At 39.3% G+C, this 23,360-nt stretch overlaps 1 protein-coding gene across 6 annotated transcripts in view; it reads left to right on the forward strand.

Annotated features, from left to right (window-relative positions):
* Positions 1-20,161, forward strand: part of ITGB6 (integrin subunit beta 6) — a 69,076-nt gene extending 48,915 nt beyond the window's left edge. For all 6 annotated transcript variants that reach the window (XM_083578943.1, XM_083578946.1, XM_083578945.1 and 3 more), the window contains 8 exons: positions 2,842-2,931; positions 7,181-7,315; positions 8,482-8,902; positions 9,787-10,009; positions 12,521-12,618; positions 15,842-15,961; positions 16,919-17,085; positions 18,563-20,161. In XM_083578943.1, the coding sequence (XP_083435069.1) occupies positions 2,842-2,931; positions 7,181-7,315; positions 8,482-8,902; positions 9,787-10,009; positions 12,521-12,618; positions 15,842-15,961; positions 16,919-17,085; positions 18,563-18,661 (1,353 nt within the window). In that variant the 3' untranslated portion in view covers positions 18,662-20,161. The remainder of the gene's footprint in view (positions 1-2,841; positions 2,932-7,180; positions 7,316-8,481; positions 8,903-9,786; positions 10,010-12,520; positions 12,619-15,841; positions 15,962-16,918; positions 17,086-18,562) is intronic.
* The last annotated feature ends 3,199 nt before the right edge of the window (positions 20,162-23,360 follow it).

Genomic DNA, 23,360 nt, shown 5'->3' on the forward strand with positions numbered 1-23,360 from the left:
GTCTTAATGAAATGAAGTTTCTTGACCACCCTCAAAAGCAGTCCCATCTAACCCACATTGCAGTAACCCACATATAATTATTACAACTTCCACTTATCCAGCAAAGCAGGGCTTGAATCTATCATTAATTCATCCTGGAAGTTCTGTTCTGTCATTTAAATCAAAAGCATTGCATTCCAGGCATGTTACAAACTTGTTCAAATCAGCTCTATTTATTTATACACTTAGATTCAGTTATCCTGTTTCACTGTTCTCCAATTGTGTATTGGGGTGTGCTAGTTTAAAAATCTACTGGTAATTACAGCTTCCTGAATTCACTGTGCTTGCTCACACTCTAATTATTTACCTGCTCATTGCTTCAGTTGTGTGAGTAGCATGATTCCTCCCCCCCTTTCTTTCTGCTCTATGTAGGTTGGTTATTCAAGTTGTACTGTATCCTCTTACTGTTACTTAGTTGCTTTTAGACATTATGTTCTTTGTTGTGTTTTAGTTGAAAATGTCATTCAGCAACAATGTGTACTCTGTTTTAAAGAGAAATAACAAATACCAGCGGTATATTCTGAGACTGGTAATTATCTGGAGTGACAAATACCTATATTGGCCAAGATGTAAAGAGATACAACCTGATCCTATGTAAGCTTATTCAGAAATAATTTCATTTAGAGCTGAGATTGCAGTTTTAGATATGTCCAAGGGGATGCATGTTCCAAAAGACACTTTGTGTTTTACTCCATAAACCCTGGGTCTGTCTAATATATCATGCTCTGCTTTTGAAGTTCCCCTCAATTTCAAAAGTGAATTTCCAGATGCAACCAGTGGGGCCCCTGTTCAAAGAAAATAATTTACCATCTCCTAGGCAGGTGAAATTAGTTGTGCATTTCTTTGGATTCTGGACACTAGAGTCACACATAATAGCTGTGTTTGAACATAAGGCCAAGCCATGGTTTCTTTAAAACGTGGTTTGTTCTATTAATCACAGGTTAATTACAGTCATACCTCAGAAGTCGAACGGAATCCATTCCGGAAGTCCGTTCAACTTTCAAAACATTTGGAAACCAAGGCACGGCTTCCGATTGGCTGCAGGAAGCTCCTGCATCCAATTGGAAGCCATGGAAGCTGTGTCGGACTTTCGGGTTCTAAAGCATGTTCGCAAACTGGAACACTCACTTCCAGGTTTGCTGCATTCGGGAGCCAAAATGTTCGACTTGCAAGGCATTCAACTTCCGAGGTACGACTGTATTTGTTTTTCCAAAGCTTGGTTTGTGCTCTTAGTGCTGCTGCCTTATTTATGCCTCTGTAGTTTGGCAAGTGTCCAAGGTGGGGTGGCCAAACCGTGGTTAAACGAGTTTATTGAGTTTGGATACAATAGCAAAAGATTGTCTTTAAAAGACGTGATTCATATGGTGATTAGTTGCCATAAAGCAAACCACATTTAATCAGCTGGGTTCAGTTTGGACATCCAAACAAGCCACACTTTGGCTAAACAAATCATGGTTTTGTGTTATGGGTGAACCAGGATGCAGCAACACAAAATATTAAAAACAGGCCTATTACAACATGATTCTTTTTCCACCTGTCCCATTTTCTTAAATAGCTTTGACTATATTCCAATATTATTTCTTCCAGTAATGGATTTCTATTCAGTGAGATTGCACTGATGGAAATAAAGTGATCCCTAATGAGTTATGTCATGCTGTAGTTTGGCAATGTGCCAGGAAAAGACTGCACTATTTCAGAGTCTGACTTCACAATTTCTCCCTTACAATCTATGAACTGTCTTTTTTTTCTGAAATGCAATGCCAATATACTCTAAGAATCATCTTCCAGAGTACTTGGGCACAAGTATTTGTCATGTACAACTGCCTGCTAGAATGTGAAATATAGTTAATCCTGCTGACTTTTCACTGTAAACGTAAGGCATGAGATATTTCCGTTGCGTTGCTAAAATGTTATGGTACGTCAGCAGGATCATAATGCTGTCAGCAGTACAGAGCACAAGAGAAGTATGAAGAAATCAAATGGTCAGAGTTTATAGATACATTTAGGGCAGCTTTACATACGACACTACACAGATGCTTTCTGCATTTCCTGTCCAGTGGTACCACAGGTTACATACGCTTCAGGTTACATACGCTTCAGGTTACAGACTCCGCTAACCCAGAAATAGTACCCCGGGTTAAGAACTTTGCTTCAGGATGAGAACAGAAATCGTGCTCCGGAGGCGTGGCAGCATCGGGAGGCCCCATTAGCTAAAGTGGTGCTTCAGGTTAAGAACAGTTTCAGGTTAAGAACAGACCTCTGGAACAAATTAAGTACTTAACCCCAGGTACCACTGTATCTGTAATGTGCAGATGTATGGTAAATCCTATAATGGCCAACATACACTCTGGACTTTAAAAAGAAAAAGCTCTTCTCCTTATTTTGCCTCACTTCCTTGCAACGTCAAGCACTTTCTCCAGCATCAGCACCCAACTAAGGAGAGAAGGATGGTGGCGGTGGTGTGGAGAGAAAATACTGCAGGGTGGTAACCCATGGATGGAGAATCCTACATTATACTTGCCTTTTGCTTTAACCTGTAAATTGATAATCCTATTGGAACATATAAGACAATATCCCACTTATGCTCACACAACACAGCTTCCGCTCCTCCCAATCCAGTTTTCTGCACACACCAATCTGCTCCAGAAGGTTTGGAACAGATTCTGGGGTTTTACAGGAAGCTGGAGGGAGGAAAGGGGAAGTCAAAAGGGGTTTCATGAAAAGCATTCAAGAAACATGTTTGTTTTCACCAATTATAGATTACATTATTATAATTTTTGTGATCATAATTGTGTTTTGCAGAACTATGCTAATCTTATTCCTGGAGCTACTGTTGGAAAACTCCAGATGGATTCTGGAAATGTTCTCCAGTTGATCATTGATGCATATAAGGTATGAATATATATGAAAGCATATCTGGAATAATAATAATGGTGGTGGTGGTGGTAGTAGTAGTAGTAGTAGTAGTAGTAGTAGTTCTGAATGCCTGTGGAAACTTAGTGATTTGGCGCAAATAAAAATTTGGTCACACTCTTTTTTTGGTGTGTGAAACATTTGTTATGCACAGATGTCAAACAAAGAAACCACACAGAGAAAAGTTCCAGAATCAAAAAAGATGTAATAGAAAAATGCAAGAATTATATTATTGATGAACAGTTTGCCTAGCTATAGCTATGTGATTATTATGCCCCACACTGCCACCCAAGACTTCTTAAGAAGTAGAATGCAGTCAGTAAATTATGGTTTTGACAATATTTGTCAAATATATAAGCTCCCATTTGACTGATGTCCCCAATGCTCTCAAAGCAGTGTACAATAAAATAATTAAAACACAGTAACAGTGTTTATAGGGTGTGTGTTTTAATGGTGTAGCTTTCCCTTTGTTTCTGTCCACATTTAGCCAGTGAGAAAGATAAAACTGGAAAAACATATATTGCAAACAGTCAGAGACATTTGCTTAGATTATAGGCACAGTTCATAGCTCCATCTATAAACATGTGCTTTCGGTTACTATTCTTTATTCGGCTACTTGCAACTTTGAATCATCTTATTTCATTTCATATTCCACACTTTCCTGGGAAATGGAAAGTTCCAGGCAACTTATAAGATCACTTTCCTTTGGAGCAGAAAGTACTTGTGGTGTTTTTCGTAATACCCATTATGTACAGATGTATATCAAAACAAGTAGAGGTGTGCATGGCAACCGATATGCATGACAGGAATGTAGGAATCTGCCTTATACCAAGTCAAACCATTGTTTCATCTAGCTCAGTATTGTTGACATTTACTGTCAGTGGCTCTTGAAGGGTTCAGGCAAGAGTCTCTCCTAGCCCTACCCTACCTGCACATGCCAGGAAATGGACCTAATACAAATTATGAGCTTCATTCCTTCCCCTAAAATACAGCCTTAAAACTCAATTCCTACCAAATAATAAACCCATGTACCTCCAACCAAAAGGCCTTTAAAATAAGAAACAAGTTTTTTTTTATCATTTCTCCATCCCTGACAGAAAAGTGTAACAATTTTTAGAAGCCTAGGCAGGGGTCAGCAAACTGTTTCAGCAGGGGGCCGGTCCACTGTCCCTCAGACCTTGTGTGGGGCCGGGCTGTATTTTGAAAAACAGCAACAACAACAAACGAATTCCTATACCCCACAAATAACCCAGAGATGCATTTTAAATAACATGACAAATTCTACTCATGTAAAAACACGCTGATTCCCAGACCGTCCGCAGGCCGGATTTAGAAGGTGATTGGGCTGGATCCAGCCCCCGGGCCTTAGTTTGCCATCCCATGGCCTAGAGTATGTAAATGTGACTTTAGGAATCACTACTTTGAATGATCAGATCACACCAACTCTGCTGTGAGAAAATACTTACATAGGATTCTGTTCATAAAGGTATATAAGCAATTATTTCTATACCAGATCTGTTTTATAAAAGTAAAATAAAGTAGAAAATTTGCAACTGTGGTTAGAAGTGGGTTTGCAAACTGTAGTTTGGTTTAACTATGGTTAGTGAAAATGCTGATGCTGATGTAATACCAAACATCAGGAATGCCAACCTGAATTAAATGTTGAGAGGCAGGTAAGCCCCACCCACATAATTGATCACATGACGTGGCACATGCACACAATTGGGGTGGCCATAGGGAACTCGGTCCCTAGGAGTTGGCTCCTATGCCAATCATAGTGTTAATGGAACAGGGAATGGTACCATAAGAAAGAAGGAGGACGATACTGTGTGAACCCATGGGGTGCTTGCTCTTGATTGCCTGACTGTGCGGTGCTTCCATCACAACAGTCTAATATATTTAATTTCACTTCACTGCCAAATGTAATTCCTACTACAAAAATATTGGCGCTCTTTCCCCTGCCCCCATTCTGCCACCCCATGTCACCAGCAGTACTATGTAATTCAGTAATGTATTTGTCCCAAGAAAAATAACTTCACCATTCCACCTCAGTGTGCTCATAAGGGGGGGGGGGGAGGAATCATAATTGTCATTTGCCCTCAGAAGGATAATCATGCTGAAGTTTCTTGAGTCCTTGGATTTCTGCCACAATTTTAAAGTGGAAAGCTCTAAGTTATTATTATTCACAGATGTGTTGGCTTTTAAATTCTTCAGAGGAAGTGAGCATATGAGAGAGCTGTCAAAATATTTGTTGTAAGACGTTCTCCTATTCCCTTCCAACGTAAGTCACAGCCTCCAGCGAGCATGTCAGTACGTGCCTTGAGAGGTTAAAAACTGCAAAAAAAAAACACCTGAAGTGATGTTTTGTGTCTTCAAAGCAGACATTTCAGTCAAAGTTTATGTGAAGTACAGACTGGCGCTGGAACACAAAGTTATTAAATAAGACCACACGGAGACCCCTTTACCAGCAGTTGACTCTCTTTATCAGTTAATATATATAAGACTGAAGAGAAGTAAGTTAAACTGCAAACACAGGTTTTGCATATTTCAGCTATAAAATGAAATGTTGCAAGACTCGCTGAGCAACATTTTCCTACTGCATGCTTGCTCATGTATCTTAGAAACCTTCAAGGCTTTCACCTGAGGGTCACTAAGATCATTCAGGCATAATTCATTTAAATTCAAGCTAGTGTTCATCCATTGTCTTTTCTCACCAAATAAACTACATTTGGAAGTTAACTTTGCCCACTCTGAATGTCTGCAATGTGACCAGGGCTAGAAGAAAATTCTTTATAAAGATAAAGGTAAAGGCATAACAGGTCAGCCTGCGATTAGAATCACCCAGATTTCAGACACAGAAAAAAATTGTATTATCAATCTTTATTTCATAGAATCGTAGAATTGCTGAGTTGAAAGGGACCCTAAGGGTCATCTACTCCAGCTCCCTGCAATGCAGAATCTCACTCTGCTAAAGCACCCATGACAGATGGTCATCCAACCTCTGTTTAAAAACCTCCAAGGAAGAGAGTCCACAACCTCCCAGAGAGACTGTTCTACTGTCAAACAACTGTTATTGTCAGAAAGTTTTTCCTAACGTTTAGTCAGAATCTCCTTTCTTGTAACTTGAAGCCATTGGTTTGAGTCCTACCCTACAGAGCATTTCTCAAGTAAAAGATGCCATTGCACACCTCAAGCTATTTTCACAATCAGTTACTCTTTCAGACTAAATTAATAGATATCCTCCTACCTAATCCAAAGCTCTTTTCAGTCATTCATTCATACAGAAGCAATAGACAGGGGATTCATCACCCGCAACCTACCCATTTTCCTGCAAATGTCTGTAAGGGGATGAGGGACTTTGATTTTGTATTTCTGAAAATAACCCAGTCCCAAGCACTTTGAGGCTGCCCAGTTTCATTCAGGCTCAAATTTGAACCCCATTTAGAAAAATAAAACTTCATGCCTACCCCGTTCACTAATAATTTTTACAAGGCAACTGAAAACATCACTTTTTACAAGCATTTGGGTGAGCACTGCAGGTTGCTTGAGTTTATTTTAAATTGCAGCTGAAATATCTTAGTTGCAAAGTTGTTTTTATTGGCATTTTGATTTTCGATGTTTTTTTAGATGTGTTGTGCACTGCCCTGAGATCCTTTGGGACAAAAGGCAGTCTAGGAAAAAAATGGTACATAAATAATTAAAAACATAATGCAGCATAAAAACGTGAGTGAGAGAGATTAAAACCATCTTAAAACTTAAATGGGTTTTAATTCATTTCTGAAGTTTTTTAAATTAAATTTTCCAAAATTTCATACATAAATTTCAATACATAACAAAAACTTTTTTTTTACTTCCCACCCCTTTTTTCATTGTGTTTCTGTTTCTCTCCCTCTGTTGCACACTGTCTTCTATCTCTTAAACCTTAACAAAACTACTATAATCTTCAATACCTTCTGTTGCTCATAGTTCAAACCCTGCTTGCGAAAAACTTAAATGGGTTTTAAAAGTCCTGGGAAAATAAAAAAAGATATTCAGTGGGTACTGAAATGATGTCAAATGAAGTTCCATGTGAGCCCCTCTCTGTGGAAGGCATTCCACATACTGAAAAGACTCTCTCTTCCACAACCACCTGCTGAACTTCACTTGGCAGGGCAACTTGGAAAAGGGCCTCCCAAGATGTTAGTTTCCCAAATGAAATGACATTGTTCCAATCATTATGTCCTTTAAGGCACTCCGGTCAGAAATCGAGCTGGAGGTGTTGGGAGACACAGATGGGGTAAACCTTGCTTTCACTGCCATTTGTAACAACAACACTGCTTTTCCACACCAAAGGAAATGCTCTCACATTCAAGTGGGAGAGGTGGTAAGTAGGTTCTGATTTCATAAATCATGTTTCTCATTGTAAGTCTGATTATAACCTGATTCTAAGGAACAGTCAAGGTGTGTAGCAGCCTTTCCCAACCTGGTGCCTTCCAGATGTTGTGGGCTACAACTCATACCAGCTGAGAGTTGTTATGAACCCCCTATTCCCCTCACAGAGCTGCAATTCACAGAGTTCCCTGTGAAGTTCCTGCATGCAGAATGTTAATTCCGACATTGGACTAAGCTGGAATTGACTTAATGCTGTAACAGAATTTTCTTTTCTTTGCCTCCAATTATAGTTTTCTTCTTTTTAAAAAAGAAAAAGAAAAAAGAGTTCTTCTACTAGATATTATGTTAAATTGATTTTAAAATTGCATAAAAGCGAATGCTTCCTTCTTGTGTTTTCCATTGTGTGCAGCGCAATGTTTATGCATGTTTGCTCAGATGTAAGTCCCCAAGCAATTGCTTATTCCCTGCAAAAAATGTGCTTGTGATTGTGTTGTATGGGGCTTACTTCGAAGTAGGCATGCCAAAGTTTGTACTGTTGTTGTTATTATTTAAATTTATATACTGCTTAATGCTTAAGCCAGTCTCTAAGCAGTTTACAAAATAACAAATACAACATGTATATAATAACAAACAATAAAACCAAAGAAACTACATTACAATGCAATAAAACAATGAATTTTCCCCAAGCCAAAGACAGCATCAAATGGTAAAACATCTTTAGTCAGGGATTTCATTCTCTTTCTGCTTCCCATCAGCTGCATTTGGGGAGGAAATGGAGTCTAATCTGTGTAAGCTCGTGCTCTAATAAAATGTTAGGGTGATATCCAATAAAATAGTTTTGTTAGTTCAAAGATGTTTGACTGCACAATACAACTTCCCCTCTCCTCTCTCCACGTACTGCCCCCATCCCCTATATCCGTTCTGGAATTCCCAAAAACCCTCCAAAGCAGATTTAGGTAGGGCATGGGAACACAGGGAAAGGAGAGACAAGGAAAGTTCTGTTACATGAACAGAAATCCTTGCACTAATGGAGCTGCTCTCTTGAATACTTAGACTTTGCTGATTTTGTTAGCTTATATTTTTAATATTTGTTCTTTTGCGTTTTTGTACACTGCAGCAATAAATGGTTAAATACAGATGCCCCTCCTCCTTTCCTAGGTCAGTTTCAATGTGACTTTAAGCCTATCCGCTTGTGGGAAAAGTCCGAAGAACGTCATAATAAAGCCGGTGGGCTTGAATGAAGCTCTGGAAATTGAGATCCAGTCAGAATGCAGCTGCAATTGTCAGAAGGAAGCTGAAATGAACAGCTTCAAGTGCAATCGCGGACATGGTTATTTTGAATGTGGGGTGTGCACCTGCAACCCAGGCTACATGGGTCCTCACTGTGAATGTGGTGAAAAAGACTCACTGAGTACAGGTTCCTGCAAAAGTTCTCCAGAGGAGACCTCTTGTAGTGGAAGAGGTGACTGCTTTTGTGGACAGTGCATTTGCCACCCATCGGCATATGGACATATTTATGGGTCATTTTGTGAATGTGACAGTTTCTCTTGTGGGAGATTTAGAGGACTGCTATGTGCAGGTAAGTCCACTGCAAACTGCCATTTTTTAAAATTATAAATAATAAAATAGAATAGAAGTTGGCAATTGAATATATACTCTATTTCAAAAACAGTATTCAAGTATAAGCAGTATTCAGGTTTAAAACAGTATCCATTTAAAAATTCATATTGATTGTTCTTAACAGGGTAGTTCAAGGAGCTCTTGCAGACAACTGCTGCAGTCCTAAACTAGGGTTGCCATGTGTCCTCTTTTTCCAGGACACATCCTCTTTTTCAGGGGTAACATTTCTGTCTGGGTGGTTTAAAAAAAAAATTGCCAAAATGTCTCTGACTATACTTTTTGGTTTTGACATAACTGATGGTTGAAGACTTGCTTTCCTCTTCTCTTCTCCTGCCCCCCTCAGCAATATATCACAGCTTCTATAGCCTCCCTATAGTAGGGGTATTTAAAATGAGAGTCATCATAGCATCTCTTTTTTGCTCTTCAAAATATTGCAACCCTATGACCTAAACACATTTACTAAGATGTAAGCCCCATGTGACATACTTCTGAATAAACACGCATAGGATTGGCATTGTCAGGGAGTTTGTCTGTGAAACATCAACCCTTCGAACCTAAAAATCTAGCTCAGTACTTTGCCATTTTAGCTGGTCCCAATGAAAGTGCTACAATACTGTAGCAGCTATCTGAATTTCTTCAAATTATATTAATTCTTGGATTTATCATCCCCAAACTCCACAATCAACATTTGAGGCAGCTTTGTGGGGATTAAGAGGGAAAGGTTGCGAATGACAGAGTTATTTGAGGGACATAATGATTGATCGAATTATTGTGGGCTTTGAGACCTTGGCTTGGGGGAGAACAGAAATCAAAACAAGAACTAACCTCCATGACTTTCCTTAGGCAACGGCAACTGTGACTGTGGTCAGTGTAGATGCCACAGTGGATGGACGGGTGAATACTGTAACTGCACCACTGACACCAATAGCTGTGCTTCTGCTGACGGCACAATCTGCAGTGGGAGAGGTGAATGCATGTGTGGAAAATGTGTGTGCACAAATCCCGGGGTTTCAGGAAGCACGTGTGAAAAATACTCACCCTATGCCGACCCTTGCACTTCTAAACGGTAAATTATACGCCTTTAAATGTCTGGAAATGTCTGTTTCTGTTGCATGTCCAAAAGTATAGCAATATTTCAAGGGTGCTGAGTTTGTGTCTGGTGTATTTACTGTATTTCCTGATATAAAAGGAGCGGGTGGTGCTGTGGTCTAAACCACTAAGTCTCTTGGGCTTGCTGATCGGAGGGTTGGCAGTTCGAATCGGCACGATGGGGTGAGCTCCTGTTGCTTTGTCCCAGCTTCTGCCAACCTAGCAGTTCGAAAGCACGCCTGTAGATAAATAGATACCACTGTGGCGGGAAGGTAAACAGCATTTCCCTGCACTCTGGCTTCTGTCACAGTGTTCCGTCACTCCAGAAGTGGTTTAGTTATGCTGGCCACATGACCCAAAAACCTGTCTGTGGACAAATGACGGCTCCCTCGGCCTGAAGCAAGATGAGAGCCACACCCCATAGTCACCTTTACTGGACTTAACTGTTTGGGGTCCTTTACCTTTACCTTTAACCTTTTATTGCCTGATATATTTTTCTTACTTTCAATGTCCTGTTGTTATTGTTGTTGCTGCTGCTGCTTTTTATGCTGGTATTCACTGGCAAAGAGTACCAGCACTTCTCGCTTTTTACTCCCCCCCCCCAAAGCACTGGTTATTATTATTCAATTTCTATCCCACCAGTCCTCCCAAAGGAGCCCAGGGTGGCAAACACCAAAGTGGGGAAAACAACTATTAAAATAAAAATTAGTCACTACTGTTGCTGTGCCATGGTTTGGATTGCAACATCAAGGCAATGCCCCATATAATGGCTTTTGCAAGCAGAGTGGTCATTGTGACCTGTATGAAACACGTATTTGCTGGCAGAATTACTCATAGGATCAAGTTGCACTCCTTGAACTCCAGTTCAAGTTATCGTTAGATTAGTCATTTTTCTGGTAGGTTGTATGAAAATACATGTAAATTTCTTTCATGAATGTCATTCATTATGTTCTTTAACTAGGAAGCTCAGACCTGGCTTCAATTGCAGATGAATAATTAACAACCTTTCCACTAACTTGTGTGGGTGTTAGATCAATTCAGATACGTTTTTTCTTTGCGCATAATTCTTCAATGAATTTAATTATGTCATTTCTAGCCATCAGTTAAATCAACAAACACATTTAATTTTAACTAATATTTTCATTTGTACCTTTTAAGAAATGTGACTAATATGCTAGCGACTTCCGTTAAGAGAAGAAACAGGGTTTCTTTTTCTTTCTTCCCTTTTATCATGATGCTACACTTGGGGAGGGTCTATTAGGAACCCAGTTTTGATTATGACTAAAGGCTAAAGTCATAGGCCATACCCGTCCCAAAGTCAGGCACACTTTAGTCCCTTGGATTTTAATGAGGTTTAAGTAGTTAAAATTATACATTGCACCTGCAGTCTTCATCTATATGTCAAGTTGACTTTGGAAATTATATATCCCATTCTAGAGCAAATTTCTGTTCGACAACAATAGTCTGTGTAAACAAGAAAATAAAATACCATACTAAAAGCCAAGGCATTTTCTAGTAACTCTTTATTTCTTGGGTGCCATGGTCTCAAGTTGTTAAGGGCTTTGTCAGAGGCATACCTAGGGTCCCTTGCACCCACCACTTGCACCCTTGGAGCCCTGCTGTGGAAGTGCCCAGAAGAGACTACATGCCTCACCTTTCCACCCAGAGCAGCAGAAGAGCAGTGAGGAAGCATGTGGATGGGCAGGTGGGCTCCTAGTCGCTCCAGCTCGGAGTGGAGAGGCATGGTTTTTGCAACCCCCGACTCTGTGCCCTTGGCAGGTGACAGCCTGGGTATGCCCCTGGGCTTTATAGACCAATAGCTACAACTTGCCTCATAGCGGCCAGTGCTGATCCCATAACACAACTGTTATGTGTCAGCAATCAATCACTCCAGTTAGCAATCTTGCCACCACATTCAGCCTCTGGACTAAGCCTAAGGAAAGCTCTGTAGAGAGCACATAATGCTAATCAAGCCTCACGTTTACTCAAGGTTTTCACTGATGCTGTACATCAGAGCTTTCCAGACTCTTCATGTTGGTGACACACTTTTTTAGAGGTGCATCATTTCATGACACAGTGATTCACTTTTGCATCATTTTGCAACACAGTAATTCAGTTTTACTAGCAAACTGGAGGTTAAGCTAACCCTTTTCCAGCCCTGGGAGGAGTGTGGGTAGTGTTCGCGTGACACATCTACACACTGCAGCCAACACACTAATGTACATGTATAATGTTGCCCTCTTGTGTTTTATATCCAATGAGAGCTTAAAGAAGGAAGGGGGGGAAGTGCAGGAAAAGACTTAACTGCAGGATATTTCTTCAGAGTTTTTAAATGCAGTACACATAACACTGCTAAGTACTACTTATTGACCCATGTAGATCTTTTGTAAGTTACTTTTGAAAATGAACACTACATATGTATTCCCTTTTGTTCCTGGTGCCTTGTAACTGACAGAGATTGATGAGCTGTTGAATCATTTTTTCTCAGGAGCTGCGTAGAATGCTATTTAGCGTCTAATGATCAGTCTCAGGAAGAGTGCGCTGAGAAATGTAAATTGGTTGATGCGACTGTCAGTAGTGGAGAAGGTATGTAGTACATTTATTTATTTAAATGTATTGCTTAGGCACCGTTGGTTGTAGGCTTATTTATCCCCAGTAGTATTTATTACATGCTGCTGCTTGTATTTTTCAAGTCATTCTGTTATTTTATTGTAGAAGTGAAGAATCTCTGTGACCCTCCACATGTTGTGGGACTTCAGCTTCCATCAACCTTAGCCAGTATGGCCAGTGGGCAGGAGTGATGGGAGTTATAGTCCAACAACTTCTGGAGGGCCTCAGGTTGCTCATCCCTGATCTAAGGTCTTCCTTCAGGAAGTGGGGGTAGCTTATTCAATATAAAGTATAGACTGGCCTGTATGTTTTTAACTGTTAATGTGTATTTGGTTATTTTATTCTATTGCATCTTGCTCTAAGAATTCATGTCAGAAATCTTAGCATTAAATATATAATATTTTAGACATATACATGGGATAAATACATCAGGCGTATGACTTATATGTCTACCTGATTTAGTGTGCAGGGAGTAAATTCTGGTGTTCAAGGTCAAATGTTTACGCAACTAAATGTATGCAACAAATTCATTATGCTGACAACAGAACTGATTATCTCAGTTTACAGAAATGTGATCCAATGTGAAGGAAGATGAAAAGAGTAGATGTTTATGGGATTTGTTTGCAAAATAAAGAAATGCTGGGAATAGATGAGCTCCCTGACACTAGCACTAGTCAAACAGAAAAGAGCTACAACAATTTCAGGTTCAGGGCTGGCAATGTTTTAGCAGGTACTCCTGTGCCTTTCTTTTAACTGCAACTTGATGCAGGGAAATTAACCATATGAAGCTTTAAAAATTTATTTTGCTCTGAGACAGGCACTGCCCCTTATCCAGAACTGTTTAGCAGCAGAAGGTGCCTACAGACAATATTCTGGGACTTCTTTATCTCACACAATGATTTCTGTGCTACAAAATTTTCACCTGCTAAATTTGTTAAAGGTACAGAAGAAGGGCCCTTTTTGAAAGAATTTTCACCTTTCATCCTCAAACTTGGATAGGAATTGTTAAATTCTTTAAAGCAGGAAGAGAGGCAATTTCTCTTTCCGGTTTACAACCCAGACTCATTGTTGACCCCAGCGGCAGAACTGATGTCAAATAGCTGACCAAGAAGTAGAGCTTCTCTAAAAGGAGGGGGGAATGAGACTCATTCTTTTTATCTATTACATGAAGTCATTTGTCAACTCTATTCCCACCCACAAAAAATATGAATAACAGACAAAACTGTAGTTCTTGAGATCAAGTAAGATCATCTGGGGTGCTGTAAACACTTCACAGACATGACCTCACAGATATAATAATTAGGTCAAACACCTAAATGAGGTGTTTTTAGTAGATCAGCATCTTGACGATGGTTGCCCCAAATTGCTAGGAACAAATGAAAGGCTTTTCAGATAGAAACAATAAACTGATGTTTACATTCTGTACCAACATCATTATTATATATTTTTTTTTAAAAAAATGCAACAGTATATTTCTTGGTAGCAGAGAACTGGGTGAAGGGAAGCAAAGCAAAGCACTGTACAAGGATCATTATTATATATATATTTTTAAAAAATGCAACAGTATATTTCTTGGTAGCAGAGAATTGGGTGAAGGGAAGCAAAGCAAAGCACTGTACAAGGATCCCTATACATGTGAGAATTTGTGCAGAGGATTTCTTTTACATACATTGAAGGCACATGGCTTCCCCTAAAGAATCCTGAGAACTGTAGTTTAAGTGTGCACCCTTACACTACAATTCAAATATTCTTTAGGGGAAGCCATGTGCTTTCAGAGTGCTGGGTATGCAGCCTTAGTGGAATGAAAACTCTGCTTACTTTCCATGAATCCACCACAATTTCAGCAAGACTAATAGCTAACTTGCTATTCCAGTGCTATGATGAGGGAAGTGCATATGCGCAACCTAACTCATGACGCTTGTGGAGAGAAGCATTCTCCTGCTATTTTTCTGCATTGGTATGGGAAGAGCCTGTCTTCACCTAGGCCTCATTTAGGCCCAGAGAATGGTCATACATGGGCATTCAACTTTTTCAAAGTTGTAGTGTTTTCAGTTACAATTATACCCACCTTATTATCTTTGCCTTGTCCTTCCCTCCTTCTATCCTCTGCCCCACTGTCAAGATATGCACAGCAATTATATGCATTTTACTTGGAAGCAAACCCATTGAAGTTCAATGGAAGTTACTACGAAATAAGTACTTATAAATAAGGTTGTTTGGAGGGCAAGCGGAATCTTTCAGCAAACTGTTTGTTTCTGCCAATTACACCAATATGGTACTTTACATGGTGTGGCTATAGATTTCAGAGGAACTTCCATGAGGACCATTATTACTGTTTTTTTGAAAATAGTTTGTGGATTGTAGACTTGACATTTAGCACCTGTAGGTACATTAAAGTGAACTGATTCATATTCCATTGTTCTTCCTTTTCGTGGTCAGTCACAGTTCTTCACACAAAACCCATGCCTTCTAGGCTCTTGAAGGGGCATAAACTTTTTCCTATTTAGGTGAAAACATTTTTTGCAGAATCATATTAAATGCACAGAGGCAAATAAAAATTGGAAAATCTTAGGTTAATCTTAGATTCATTTTTATCTATTTTTCAGTGAGCAACATTAGAATTCTCCAAAGGCTTCAGTTCTTTTCATAATATTTTGATTTAATCACTATTGAAATGCACTTTACCTTAATCTTTATAACAACATTCTGGAAGCAATATGCGGCAGCTCCTTTGAAAAGGATCAGTAGCCTTCCTTTCTTTTTCTGAGAAGTGAACATGCTATGCATTGAAACACAGTCTAGACATACTACCAGTAGCAAAAAAACAAAGAGAACATATTATTTACTTTGTACTATAATCAGGGCTATTATATTCCCTAAATAGCTGTGACATCTCTCTTGGAAGTATTTCCAATTCATTGAATTTCAAATTACAGCAGACTTGGTGGGTGCTCTTGATGGTCAATGCAGATTGACAACACCTGGACCTTCTCAACTGAAACCTAAGTGCAAAGTGTAACAAAAACGGGGAGGGGGGAACCCTTTTACTGGTAGAAGTATTGTGTGAAATTCTTTTAAGTATTTTAGCTTCCTTCCTTAGTGCCTGTTGAAAACAGCCTTGTGATATAAATCCTTTAATCTGCATGGTTACTGCCTGATGAATGGTTTTTGACCTGAAAAAAAGTGTTTTCCCCCACAGATATCATGGAAGATAAATTTGTCCCTTGTTTGTTACTTGGAGAAAATGAATGTGCTATCACATTTCAAATGGCAGCTGATGAACAGGGGAAAACAACCATTCGTAGCATAAATCAAAAAGGTAGGCAACTTGGGTTTGGTAAATAATTTCTTACATACACTACTAACAAGTATATATATTTTTAAAAGTTGGCCTGGAAATTTGGATTGGATCCTGAGAACTGCAGGGACGAGGACGCTCTCAGAAGGGGTTTTTACCATTTTCCATTCCTATCCTTTCTACTATCTGCCTGAAAATGCTCTCACATTTTCCTATGCTGAGGTTGGGGGCAGTGGAGAGCAAATTGGCCAAAACAGTTGCATCATGTGCAAGTGGAGCTCAACCATATTTTGGGTAACACTCTCTGGAAATGCTCCATTCCACCAGTGGAAGACTTGGGGCTCTCAAATTTCAGTGGCACCTTGTGCAACGCAAAAAAATTCAGTGCACCCCACCTCTCAGGTTCTGTTGTAGTAGTGTCACCACACCAGTCGCAGTGCCCTAAAACTGCCTCTGAAATTTCCGCAGTGTTCAGGAGAATCCACTGACCCCCAACCAAAGAAGCTTTTCAGGGGTACAGGGAGCTGAAGAGGAGGTCCAGTTTTCAGTCTCGAAGGCAATAAGTTATAGAGAGACTGTTCTTCAATGAGCTAAGAAAGTGCACCTAAGATATTCGTTTCTTACACAACCATTGATAAGAAGCAATATGGAAAAGAAACCAGCCTGGCTGACAATGCTAAGTTTATTTTCAGCTATGTATCATCTGATTTACTGTGGATGCTCCCAAGGTTTGTCCTATTCATTTGAATGATAGGTGGAGCTCCACATGTGCATTCCTTCATTCATGCAGAATTTCCTCATAAAATGAAGTGAATGAGGCAGCCAGCATACATAACATCCCTTGTTGTTTCACTGGGATCTGGCTTAGGATGCCAGTCTTTACATGAAAAGCATACAGAACTAAACCACTCAGAGCATCTTTTCAAATGTGTAGCCTAATTTGTAACCATATGTGTGGGTTTTCCTTTCTTTTTACAGCCTGTCCACAACCTCCAAATATTACAATGATTGTGCTGGGTCTTTCGATTGCTATCTCCCTCACTGGGGTTGTCTTGCTTTGCATATGGAAACTGTTTGTTTCATTTCATGACCGCAAAGAAGTTGCTAATTTTGAAGCAGAGAGATCGAAGGCCAAATGGCAAACAGTACGTAAAATTTCATAGTTCTTTACTTTATTCAGTTGCAAAATGGCAGCTGCCACATGTTTTGGGTAGATTTTGTGTTTCAAGAAAAACTGAATGTTCTGCAGTGCACTCCACTGACTCACTAAGACATACCTGAACATAGTGGCATTAAAATTGTTGAAATGTCTAAAATAAGGATATTTCAGAATACGAAGGAAACATCATAGTTCTTTCCTGAAAGTATCTAAAGTAAGGAGTAAATATACCGGTATTCACATCTGAAGATCAATTTGGCCCAGGCAGAACTTATTAACATCTATATAGAAGGCAGCATGCAACAAAGGCATGTGCTGCTTTCAACCCAGTAGGTGTCTGACTCCTCATGAAATGTCACCCCCTGGGTTTACTTCCCAATGGAAGTGTACCACCATATCTGAGAGGGACAGAAACACATACAGTTTCTCTAGCTCTGTGTTGCAGCTTACTGGCAAACTTCCCTGCCCATTTCTTGAGTGTGTAGAGGCAGGCTCTCCCTGGCCAAACTGCTAAGGGCAAGTGGCAATGGCATTATGGCTGAGGAGATTCAGCCCTCACCCCAAACCCCAGCAGCTTCATATGGAGAATCTGTGTTCCACCCCTCTGCCTCCACTCCTCCACTCCTCCAGATGTTGTTGCACTCTCACCATCCCTGACCATTGGCCATGCTGACTGGGGCTGATGGAGGTTCTCTATCCCTGCTTAATGGCGTCCTCCTCATGCAAGGAATTCCAGTGTGTGCATCTTACTAATTGGCTTTGAGGTAACAATTAAATTTTAAAGCCCAGTATCACACTGGATAGCCAACAACCTATGCTGCGCTTTTCTCTACCTAAGCCCCACAATCTATAAGAGAGGCTATGTCTTGTGATGCTAGAAACTAGATAGGGTTTCTGAGGTAAAAGGAACAATGTACATATAGAACATAGTGAAGTATGACATGTGAAAAGCCTTTTCCACCAGGAAGAACAATGCTTGTAGCAATATCAAATTAAATTGCCATTAATAGGAAGAGCTTGTAATTTGTTTTATCATTGATGCTCCATGAACAAGCAATTAAGAGCAGGAGGAATGAATTGCTTGACACCACAATCCCATTCAGTGGAGTTACTTTGTTATATACAAGCACAAATCTGGTTAGAGATTGCATTTTTTAGCACAGGACAACTAATATAGTATACTACTAATTCTATGTGAAATAGACTAACTTGTTTCTGTTATACTTCTACAGAAATAGAAACTAAATAGGATCATCATGACCCTTCGATGGCCTAAGTTATTTCTTGGGAAATATACTAAATATTTTACTTCAGTTGTTTGCATTTTTCATTTAACATCAGATTTAAGTACAGATCTATTTATTAACTGTTTTTGTTAAAAAAACCAAATGCAGTAAAAAAAAAAAGCCACAGAATCAAATATGAAGTAATTTACTGAATACAATTTTCCCGCTCTTTTCTAGGGAATAAACCCATTGTACAGAGGCTCAACCACAACATTTAAAAATGTTACATACAGGCAAAAGGAAAGACAACCCGGATCTGCTGCGGATATATTTTAGCACCCTGAATGATTTTGGGGGTGGAAGGGGAATAGTTTGAAAAAATGTTACATTTACTAAATTTGTTCAAAATTTATTATTAATATGCTATAGTGGTACAATAGTTTAGTATGACAGAATATGTGCTTTTCATGGTTGGAAGACCCGTAGTCATAGCTTAATTTGATCTATGAGAACTCATTTTCTGTATCAGAATTCAGAACTGGATGTGAAGTAACCAAAATGCTGAAGAGGCTGCAGTTCCACAGGCACATACTTCCACATGTGGCGGGAATGTCCCAAAATCCAACTCTTCTGGACAACAGTCCTACAACAAATAAGCAAAGTAACTAAACAGCTATTAGAAGTCATCCCAGAACTGGCCCTACTAAACATCTTCCAAGATAATAATTCCCATGCACACTATAAACCCACCTACTCTCAGCAGCCAGAAACATCATAGCCAGATGCTGGAGAGACCTGTCAAGAGTAAACTGGTGTCACTGCCTGAAACCAAACCTCTCTTAGGATGCACTGTGTTCTGAGGTGTACACACAGAGATTGTGCATATGGAAACTTCCCTACTCACCTCAACAAAGATGGCAGCTATGTTCATTCCTTTGCAAATCACTTCAGAAAGCAGATCATTATAAAAAATACACGTGAGCCATCTCAATAAAATGCTGTATGTTCATTAATCATTGCATTTGTGTCCAAATGACAAAACAGAATGTAGCTTTACTCATAAGCAGTAATAGTCATGGAAGATGTTAGTTGCCACTTTTTTGAGGCATGATTCCTATGCTGTTAATAGCCACATGACATAAACTCAAGATTTTAACACTACTGCTTTCAAAACCTGTTGAATTTCTTTCTCTGATGTGAACATTAAAGCTCTGACATGGTGAAAGATTCCAGTACTAAAAGTAATCAGACTTAGGAAAGGTTTCTGTGTTTGGCTAATAAAATTCCCCACAACTAAGGCTGCAATTTTAAATAGACTTACAGTGCAGTCCTATAGATCTCTACTCAGAAGGAAGCCTCACTTACTGCATATAAATATGTATAGGATTGTCCTGCTACTAGGATGTAAATCCTATTGCACAAAATAGAACTTACATTTGCTTTAAAATGTTGTTTTGTATATGTAGTTATACAAAAAAGTCTTTTTGCAGAGTGCCTCTTGCATTTTAGAAGGTGAGAGAAAAGATGGAGGGTTTAGCTGGCTTGTATGCGGGGTGTCTTTTTTTTTTTTTACCATGAAGTGGTATTTGATTTTTTTTTTCCCAGAGCAAACTTTCACTATGTTATTCATAGTATGAATGTACTTGGTGAAGACACTGGAAATGTCTGAACAGTTATGTTTCCTGAAATAGTTTTGACCCAAGGCTGGACCTTAAATGAGGCCAAAACTACATTTTACTCATTGGATTCCCTTGGGCATTTTGTTACGAGGTTTTTTTTAATATGTAAATATTGTGTGAATGGCATGCATTAAATTTAAAAAAAATTAAAACCTGACATTTTAAGTAGTTTTTCTTTTCTTTTTAAAATGTTAATATGTAAGCAGAATTGTTCTAATCAAGCACTTTTGCACAGGTTTTCAGATTCTATAACAAGTCGAATATCCTGGGCATGGTTATGACCCATAAAGATTATAATTTGTGTGTGCCATGTGTCACAACATTTGGTACTGATTCCTGCTGTTTGTAAGTAACTCGGGTGGGTGGGTGTCACAATCTCGCAATGTTTATCTCAGGGCCACCACACATCACACTGACTTTCAAGAAAGAGCTTTGGATCCCTATTCAGTATCTATCATATATATTTAATTACATGTGTGTATTGCCACCGTCACTTGAATTCACATGCCCACCTGAATTTTCCTGAAGCATGGAAAAGCATAACATAATTTCCACAACACATAATATAAGGGATTCTTCACCATAGGATGTGGTGATGGCCAATGGTCTAAAAGGATGGGGATTAGACAGATTCACAGAAGGCAAGTCTGTCAGTGGCATTTAGTCATGAACTACACCACAGAACACCTGAATTAAGCTAGTCCATGGACCACAGTTTTGGAACCTCTGACTTAATCAGATATAAATCAAAATGACTTGTGTCACCTCTACTGAAGAATGGGCATGTACCCATACACTCTGTAATGCAAATACTGAAGGTGCCCAATGTTGAGCCTTGTACATGGGGCAAACAGGTCTGCATTATTCTTTCCCCTCAAACATGGATAAAAAGATTGCACAAATCAGGATTTCAGGCATATAGTTCTCTACAAGGGACAACCATATTACATGACCATTCTGGATGCATACTCTGGTATCCCATCACACATAGAGTATCACAGCTCCGGCTATCTGGTTCAGACCAGATATTTTTGCCACATAAGCATAATATTAAAAAGTTTATATGAGATACTAATTACCCCTCTACTCCCTTTCAAGTAAAGTCACTCCATCTTATTTGCAGATGCAAGTTTCTTGCATTATTGCATTATTTTAAAATGTAAGCAATGCAAGATTGCATTATTTTACAATGCTTAGGTTTTCTACAAATACTGCCAATTCTGGAAGTTCTCAAATTGCTTTAAAGAGTTCAGTTATCCCCAGCAATCCCCATAGACCTCCATTTGCTTTCCTGCAGTGTTTTTGCTTTTCTTTTCTTCCCCCAACCTATTTTGTCCAAGAGCTTACATTATTGATTACTTTGGGCAATATCAATAATGATACCTATATAACCCCAGGTCAAATTCTGGACATAGATGTTGTTGTTGCAACTTCCTAAAACATTGCTCTAACTCAAGCATTGCTGCTCATTTTTGCATCTGCTTTATGAAGAACTTTCAAATAAATGTAGTCTTTTGTAGTCAACTTGCTTTTCCAGGTTATTACACAATTATGTGTAATTGTTGGATAGAGAAGACATATGCATTATAATTATTTTTCATCTACACTGTTGTACAATATTGGAGAAATTGCAGGGTTTTTCTCTGTTGGTTCTCATTTTCCTTCCCTAATATAAATTCATATATATATATTTATCCTTCTTGCTAATATCCTGCTGTGATGAAGAGCACATTCCTTCTCTGTCTTTGACAGGGGCTATATTGCCACTCTATCATACTTCTCAAGCACACCATGGGAATGTCTGCTTATATTTCACAGTGGGGTATGAAAGCTGGAATTGATTTAGCTCTATAGTGGCTATCCGTGGTCTGTAATTTATAGCAGAACCTACCTACAATCAACCTCTCTCTAAATCTTCATTTTCTATATTCCCAGAAAATGGTCCATACTTTGAAATCTTTCCACTGTCTTAACATTTTGTCACCAATTGGCAAAGATGGATAGATATCTTTAGAAGAACCATGATTATACATGCCAGGCATAATAAAAAAGCAAAAGCTTGCCAAAAGCTTTCACAAATTTTTTTCTAACTATGACTATACTGAACGGTAAGGGAAGAATCCTTGATCTGTGTGGGTTTGTTTCACCCTTACAGATTTTTTTTTTAAATTGTATTGGAGTGTGCTTCTAAGCTATGAAGCATACTCAGATACATTTTTTTATCTGCAAGGATGGAACATAACCCACATGGATCAAGGAGTCTTCCTTTATTGCACAGTATAGTCAGAGTCAGAAAAAATGTGCATTGTTTTGGATTACTTACATAGGGTGGTAGCCAATGTTTATCATACTTAGAGTAAACCAATTGAAACTGATAGAATTAAATCCACATTCAAAAGGTCTACTTTGATAAGGCCTAACATTGGATATCGTCACTGGGTTGTTTCCCACAGAGTCAATGCACAAGTGGAACAACTCTCATCTCCTCTCCCTCTCCTTCCTCAACTCCCCCCCCCCACAAAAAAACAAACCCTACTCTGGGAGTCCCCCCAAATCTCTGCTGCAGATTTGGGAGAGGTGCACTGGGGAGGAAAGAGGGGAAGGTGAAGTTCCATTGCCCAACCCCACACAGTGACCACACAGCTTCACTACTGGCTTACATGTGTTGTTCAAGCACTTGTCATGGGAATCCCTGGTCCTTCTTTTAGCACGTTCCACTGAGCTGCAAGCCTAGCAGCAAGGGTTAACTATGGCACTCCTTTAGCACTGAAGGAGGGATTAAAAACTTCTTTTTTTGTAAGAGCTGAAGCCTTAAGGTTGACAAGCAAATCAAAGACTTTTCCCATTGGAGAAGGCTGTCAAGAAAGTTTTCCAGAGGCTCAAAGTTCCTGGTTTTAAAAGTTGAAACTTTGGCTGGCTCTCTTATTTCCTCCCACAACAATCTTCTCCCACCCTCCCTCCCTCTCTCTTTAAAAAAAACACTTTAAAATATTTTACTGCAAGAGTTACACAGGTAAACACTTGGCCGGCTTTGAAAAGGAGGCAGGAGGACTCTATCCAAACCCCCACACCACCTTCCAGAAGCTGGGCAAGTGCTTATTAGGCTTTGCATGCCCAGTGCAACACTCACACTGCCCTAAATCCACCTCTGGTTGCTGGATGCATCTCTCACAAAGCTTTATGGAAAGTTCAAAAGGTTCTGGGTGGGCTTCTAAAACCTGGCATTTTAGATGTCTCAGAGTAGGGATTTGGTTGCTTCTGTCTCCACAGATGTAACCTCTAAATTGTAGCAAGCTCCCTTAGGCAAAAGTCTATTTTTAGCTTTGTGGTTTTGCTTGTTGGAATTCCAAGCACTT

Source organism: Podarcis filfolensis, assembly GCF_964270895.1.
Source record: "Podarcis filfolensis genome assembly, chromosome: 1".
Classification (NCBI taxonomy): Eukaryota; Metazoa; Chordata; class Lepidosauria; order Squamata; family Lacertidae; genus Podarcis; species Podarcis filfolensis.